General features: G+C 51.9%; 1 protein-coding gene across 3 annotated transcripts in view; it reads right to left on the bottom strand.

The window, feature by feature from the left end:
* The window catches only part of HYCC1 (hyccin PI4KA lipid kinase complex subunit 1), a 184,742-nt gene that overhangs the window by 36,720 nt on the left and 140,522 nt on the right, over nt 1-7,500 (bottom strand). For all 3 annotated transcript variants that reach the window (XM_075315364.1, XM_075315366.1, XM_075315365.1), the window contains exon 7: nt 5,736-5,831. In XM_075315364.1, coding sequence (XP_075171479.1) covers nt 5,736-5,831 — 96 coding nt within the window. The remainder of the gene's footprint in view (nt 1-5,735; nt 5,832-7,500) is intronic.

The raw sequence follows: 7,500 nt of genomic DNA, 5'->3' as shown, positions 1-7,500 counted from the left end.
GAGGCTGATGCTGGGGACAGAGAGGCTGATGCTGGGGACAGAGAGGCTGATGCTGGGGACAGAGAGGCTGATGCTGGGGACAGAGAGGCTGATGCTGGGGACAGAGAGGCTGATGCTGGGGACAGAGAGGCTGATGCTGGGGACAGAGAGGCTGATGCTGGGGACAGAGAGGCTGATGCTGGGGACAGAGAGGCTGATGCTGGGGACAGAGAGGCTGATGCTGGGGACAGAGAGGCTGATGCTGGGGACAGAGAGGCTGATGCTGGGGACAGAGAGGCTGATGCTGGGGACAGAGAGGCTGATGCTGGGGACAGAGAGGCTGATGCTGGGGACAGAGAGGCTGATGCTGGGGACAGAGAGGCTGATGCTGGGGACAGAGAGGCTGATGCTGGGGACAGAGAGGCTGATGCTGGGGACAGAGAGGCTGATGCTGGGGACAGAGAGGCTGATGCTGGGGACAGAGAGGCTGATGCTGGGGACAGAGAGGCTGATGCTGGGGACAGAGAGGCTGATGCTGGGGACAGAGAGGCTGATGCTGGGGACAGAGAGGCTGATGCTGGGGACAGAGAGGCTGATGCTGGGGACAGAGAGGCTGATGCTGGGGACAGAGAGGCTGATGCTGGGGACAGAGAGGCTGATGCTGGGGACACAGAGGCTGATGCTGGGGACACAGAGGCTGATGCTGGGGACACAGAGGCTGATGCTGGGGACACAGAGGCTGATGCTGGGGACACAGAGGCTGATGCTGGGGACACAGAGGCTGATGCTGGGGACACAGAGGCTGATGCTGGGGACACAGAGGCTGATGCTGGGGACACAGAGGCTGATGCTGGGGACACAGAGGCTGATGCTGGGGACACAGAGGCTGATGCTGGGGACACAGAGGCTGATGCTGGGGACACAGAGGCTGATGCTGGGGACACAGAGGCTGATGCTGGGGACACAGAGGCTGATGCTGGGGACACAGAGGCTGATGCTGGGGACACAGAGGCTGATGCTGGGGACACAGAGGCTGATGCTGGGGACACAGAGGCTGATGCTGGGGACACAGAGGCTGATGCTGGGGACACAGAGGCTGATGCTGGGGACACAGAGGCTGATGCTGGGGACACAGAGGCTGATGCTGGGGACACAGAGGCTGATGCTGGGGACACAGAGGCTGATGCTGGGGACACAGAGGCTGATGCTGGGGACACAGAGGCTGATGCTGGGGACACAGAGGCTGATGCTGGGGACACAGAGGCTGATGCTGGGGACACAGAGGCTGATGCTGGGGACACAGAGGCTGATGCTGGGGACACAGAGGCTGATGCTGGGGACACAGAGGCTGATGCTGGGGACACAGAGGCTGATGCTGGGGACACAGAGGCTGATGCTGGGGACACAGAGGCTGATGCTGGGGACACAGAGGCTGATGCTGGGGACACAGAGGCTGATGCTGGGGACACAGAGGCTGATGCTGGGGACACAGAGGCTGATGCTGGGGACACAGAGGCTGATGCTGGGGACACAGAGGCTGATGCTGGGGACACAGAGGCTGATGCTGGGGACACAGAGGCTGATGCTGGGGACACAGAGGCTGATGCTGGGGACACAGAGGCTGATGCTGGGGACACAGAGGCTGATGCTGGGGACACAGAGGCTGATGCTGGGGACACAGAGGCTGATGCTGGGGACACAGAGGCTGATGCTGGGGACACAGAGGCTGATGCTGGGGACACAGAGGCTGATGCTGGGGACACAGAGGCTGATGCTGGGGACACAGAGGCTGATGCTGGGGACACAGAGGCTGATGCTGGGGACACAGAGGCTGATGCTGGGGACACAGAGGCTGATGCTGGGGACACAGAGGCTGATGCTGGGGACACAGAGGCTGATGCTGGGGACACAGAGGCTGATGCTGGGGACACAGAGGCTGATGCTGGGGACACAGAGGCTGATGCTGGGGACACAGAGGCTGATGCTGGGGACACAGAGGCTGATGCTGGGGACACAGAGGCTGATGCTGGGGACACAGAGGCTGATGCTGGGGACACAGAGGCTGATGCTGGGGACACAGAGGCTGATGCTGGGGACACAGAGGCTGATGCTGGGGACACAGAGGCTGATGCTGGGGACACAGAGGCTGATGCTGGGGACACAGAGGCTGATGCTGGGGACAGAGAGGCTGATGCTGGGGACAGAGAGGCTGATGCTGGGGACAGAGAGGCTGATGCTGGGGACAGAGAGGCTGATGCTGGGGACAGAGAGGCTGATGCTGGGGACAGAGAGGCTGATGCTGGGGACAGAGAGGCTGATGCTGGGGACAGAGAGGCTGATGCTTGGGACAGAGAGGCTGATGCTTGGGACAGAGGCTGATGCTTGGGACAGAGAGGCTGATGCTTGGGACAGAGAGGCTGATGCTTGGGACAGAGAGGCTGATGCTGGGGATAGAGAGGCTGATGCTGGGAGGAGAGAGGCTGATGCTGGGAGGAGAGAGGCTGATGCTGGCGCAGCATGGCGGATGGAGCACGTTTGAGAGTGCGCAGCATGGCGGATGGAGCACGTTTGAGAGTGCGCAGCATGGCGGATGGAGCACGTTTGGGAGTGCGCAGCATGGGAGATGGAACACGATGGGGAGTGCGCAGCATGGCGGATGGAGCACGTTTGGGAGTGCGCAGCATGGGAGATGGAACACGATGGGGAGTGCGCAGCATGGCGGATGGAGCACGTTTGGGAGTGCGCAGCATGGGGCATGGAGCACGATGGGGAGTGCGCTGCATGGCGGATGGAGCACGTTTGAGAGTGCGCAGCATGGCGGATGGAGCACGTTTGGGAGTGCGCAGCATGGGAGATGGAACACGATGGGGAGTGCGCAGCATGGCGGATGGAGCACGTTTGGGAGTGCGCAGCATGGGAGATGGAACACGATGGGGAGTGCGCAGCATGGCGGATGGAGCACGTTTGGGAGTGCGCAGCATGGGGCATGGAGCACGATGGGGAGTGCGCTGCATGGCGGATGGAGCACGATGGGGAGTGCGGAGTATGGCGGATGGAGCACGTTTGGGAGTGCGCAGCATGGCGGATGGAGCACGTTTGGGAGTGCGCAGCATGGCGGATGGAGCACGTTTCGGAGTGCGCAGCATGGCGGATGGAGCACGTTTCGGAGTGCGCAGCATGGCGGATGGAGCACGTTTCGGAGTGCGCAGCATGGCGGATGGAGCACGTTTCGGAGTGCGCAGCATGGCGAATGGAGCACGTTTCGGAGTGCGCAGCATGGCGGATGGAGCACATTTCGGAGTGCGCAGTATGGGGGATGGAGCACGATGGGGAGTGCGCAGCATGGGGGATGGAGCACGTTTGGGAGTGCGCAGCATGGGGGATGGAGCACGATGGGGAGTGCGCTGCATGGCGGATGGAGCACGTTTACGAGTGCGCAGGATGGGAGATGGAGCACGATGGGGGGTGCTCAGCATAGGGGATGGAGCACGATGGGGAGTGCGCTGCATGGGGGATGGAGCACGATGGGAAGTGCACACTTCCCCCCAACACACACACGCGCGCGCACTGCACAACACACCACACACACACACTGGGAACCACAAACAACTGCTCTACACAGACACCCACACACAGACAACGCTGCACACACAAATATACGCACATACCGCACAACACACACATTGCACAAAACATACCTCCCCCCAAAACACACCACACACACACAAACCGCGCAACACACACACACAACGCTACAGACACACAGCGCTCCACAAACAACGCAACACACAAACAACACCGCTCTCACCCCCCGCCACACCCAGACAACACCCAGAACATGTACAGCGCCCTACACAAACACTTGGTAACTACACACAACATCTATATATCTATATATCTATATATCTATATATCTATATATAACAAAAATCATACATGAACTACACAATACGTAAATTCTAGAATACCCGATGCGTAGAATCGGGCCACCTTCTAGTATATATATAGATGAGATCTCCTCTGAGATGTCTTTTTTCTAAGCTAAACATATCTAACTTTTTCAACCTGTCATCATATGGGAGGCCTTCCATTCCTTGTAGTAGTCTAGTTGCCTGCCTTTGAACTGACTCTAACTTCTGAATGTCCTTTTTAAAATGTGGAGCCCAAAACTGGATCCCGTATTCCAGATGTGGCCTTACAAGAGATTTATAGCGGGGTAACCATACGTTGGGATCACGGGATCTAATCTCTTTTTACCTTAAAATGCTATATCTTTTAAAATGTTTGCTTTGGCAGCTGCTGCTTGACATTGAGTACTGCTGCTCAACTTACATGGCACTATAGAACATCAGAAGAATGAGGGGTTTTTTTTCCAAATTTACTTTCATTTAATGTACATGCAGCAGTAGGATTACTCCGTTTTAGGTATATTACTCTACATTTATCAGAAATAAATCTCATTTGCACAGTGGCTCAGTGGTTAGCACTGCAGTCTTGCAGCGCTGAGGTCCTGGGTTCAATTACCACCAAGGACAACGTCTGCAAGGAGTTTGTATGTTCTCCCCGTGTTTGCGTGGGTTTCCTCCGGGTACTCCGGTTTCCTCCCACACTCCAAAAACATACAGATAGGGACTCTAGATTGTGAGCCCCAATGGGGACAGTATGACCAATGTATGTAAAGCGCTGTGGAATTAATAGCACTATATAAATGAATCAATTATTATTATTATTATTATTATTTGAAAAGTGTTTGCCTAAACATTATATAGATGATATAGACCTCACAAGGCTGGTGTACTTACTTTGAAACTTCAAGTCTGAAGGTCTCTAAAAACATGGTATTAGGATGAGCATTTTATGAGTTTTTGTACTCGGTCTCTGCACATCCACCCTAACTGGCAGCTGCAGCTTGTACTGAGCTGTGTGAGATCTCAGCAGCAGAAGGGGAGCCAGAACACTGAGGAGCTGTCAATCAGATTAGGAGGGAGGATATGGAGTCACACTTCCATATACTGTAAAATGGTCTTTTTGACATGGGGTTTTTGCTGTAACTAAACCATCTTTATCAGGCCTTGTTGTGAAATCTGGGACAGATCTGCTTTAAAAAGGCAGCTCTCATAAGTCCCCTTTACAAAGACCGATTGATCGAATAAGATCCAAAATGTGAACATAAAATATGGTCCCTGACTTTAAATATAAAATACGGCCCTTTTTCAAAAGCATAAAAGTAACCTATTAATATTTTCATTTTGATTGACCAAGAGACCAGATAAAATGGACCGATATCAGCAGGAGCCCATTACACAATACACTCTCTTGCATATGGTTTGCAAAAAAATTGTCTCAAGGTTCATTGCGTGCTCAGTTGGTGGCTCATGTGTTTTACAGTCATAGATTGGAAGCCATTAGGAAACACACAAAATGCGTAGAAGATGAAGAGGTCTTCATTTACGGGACACAATTTATTTTCCATACACTTTGTTTTTCAATTTGTGCTTTAACCCCTTCCTACACCACAACAGCGCAGGAGGCGGCCGTTCTCAAAGAGCTGTAAATGGCCAAATACGAAAATGAAAAAAACAAAAACAAAAAAACACTTTTTTCTTTAAAAAAGTATTAAACGGTCAGGATTCATTTTCTATTTTCATACAGGGGGTAACGTTCCTGATAATACTGTATTCATGTAAATGAAGTTCCATCATATATTGATATTCAAGAGAAAAACCCATTTAGGAAAGAAGAAATGACAGTCTTACCTTGAGGACATCTGACACAGGGATCGGAGGGACGGAGTTGGCATGAAGTTTAAGGCAGAATTATAGCATAATAGGAGGAATGACAACACTTCAAACCTAGCGGAAAATAGACAGAATATGTCACTACAGGAGCTCCATAAAGCAAAAATAAGACCGTATGCCATGGCTGCCGGTCTTCACATCAAGTTTTTTTTTTACTGCATGTTTAGCATGTACGGCGGAAAAGGTCCTAACGTTAACACTGGACAAGTCAATAGGGCTCAAATGTGAAAGAGGCCTAAAGGCTGCTTTACACGAGACGATCTATCGTGCGATAGATTGTCGGGGGTCACGGTTTTTGTGACGCACATCCGGCATCGCTTGCGACGTCGTCTCGTGTGACACCTCCGAGCGACGCAGTATCGCTCACAAATCGTGAGTCGTGTACTTGTCGCTCGGTTTCATAATCTCGTTTAATTAAAATTGCGGCAGTTGCTCATCGTTCCCGGGGTAGCACACGCCGCTCCATGTGACACCCCGGGAACGATGAACAGCAGCTTGCCTCCGTCCCGCGGCACCCGACGGCTATGCGGAAGGAAGGAGGTGGGCGGGATGTTTACGTCCCACTCATCTCCACCCCTCCGCTTCTATTGGCCGGCCGCTGTGCGACGTCGCTGTGATGCCGAACGTCCCTCACCCTTCAGGAAGAGGATGTTCGCCGCCCACAGCAGGTAAGTGCGTGTGACGGGGGTTAACGACTGTGCGCCACGGGCAACTAATTTCCCGTGACCCACAAACGACGGTGGCGGGTACGATCGATCGTGAAATTGCACGATAGATCGTACCGTGTAAAGCAGGCTTAAAGAGTGTCCTATTAGCCTCAATCTGGCTGGCACACATCATACCTCAAAATTATAAAAACAAAAACATAGGCAACAACACAATTTCATGTAAAGGAATCCAATTAAAAATGTTTGTTAAACGCCTATTTGTCACACATGTCTCTGTATGGCATCTTCCATAGGAAATTTTTAAAAGGGAATGTCAGCACATTTATCTATTGATGGAAGGGAATCTGTCAACAGGATTTCTCACCAAAACTATTTATATGCACATCTAGCTCTTTCAAAGACAAGTTCAGAAATACCTTTATATGGCCAGTCTGATCCCCTGTTACTGAGTGTTTGAGTGGACATGCAAATGAGGCTGAAGAGCCATTTGTAGATCTGAAGCCTTTGTCACTCCAGCTCTATTCCCTGCCCAACGCAGCCAACGCCTGATGAATAACTGCTCTTTTGCTTTAAGTCACACAGCATAGAAGCTGTCACTCAAACAGGAGGTAGCATGCAAAGAGGAACAGAGCTGGAGTGACAGAGTCTTAAGATCTACAACAGATCTTCAGCCTCATTTGCATATCAATTCAAACAATGATTTCTCAGTTATGGCGGAACGGACCAGCCACGTAAAGGTATTGCTTGCCTTGTCTTAAAAAAAAAAAAAGCTACATAAAAATAGTTTTGTGGTGAAATCCTGCTAACAGGATCCCTCTAACGTATGAAAATCTTGCACTCGTCACAGATTACTAGGTTCTTTTCTGCAGCAGCATGGAGAGGAGCAAGAATAGACAATCTCATATCCAATGGAGCTGAATAGAAGTATGAACTGGACATGCTCAATTTGGGTAAAGGTCATTATGCAGATATGGCAGGGGGTAAAGGTGATTTTGCAGGTAGGGTGAATGGTGGGGGAGTAAACTGACACCCCCTACAGTGAATAATGAATACAT

The sequence above is a fragment of the Anomaloglossus baeobatrachus genome, chromosome 6, assembly GCF_048569485.1.
Source record: "Anomaloglossus baeobatrachus isolate aAnoBae1 chromosome 6, aAnoBae1.hap1, whole genome shotgun sequence".
NCBI classification, from domain to species: domain Eukaryota; kingdom Metazoa; phylum Chordata; class Amphibia; order Anura; family Aromobatidae; genus Anomaloglossus; species Anomaloglossus baeobatrachus.
Note: the sequence above shows the minus strand (reverse complement) of the source record. Positions and strands in the feature narration are given on the sequence as shown.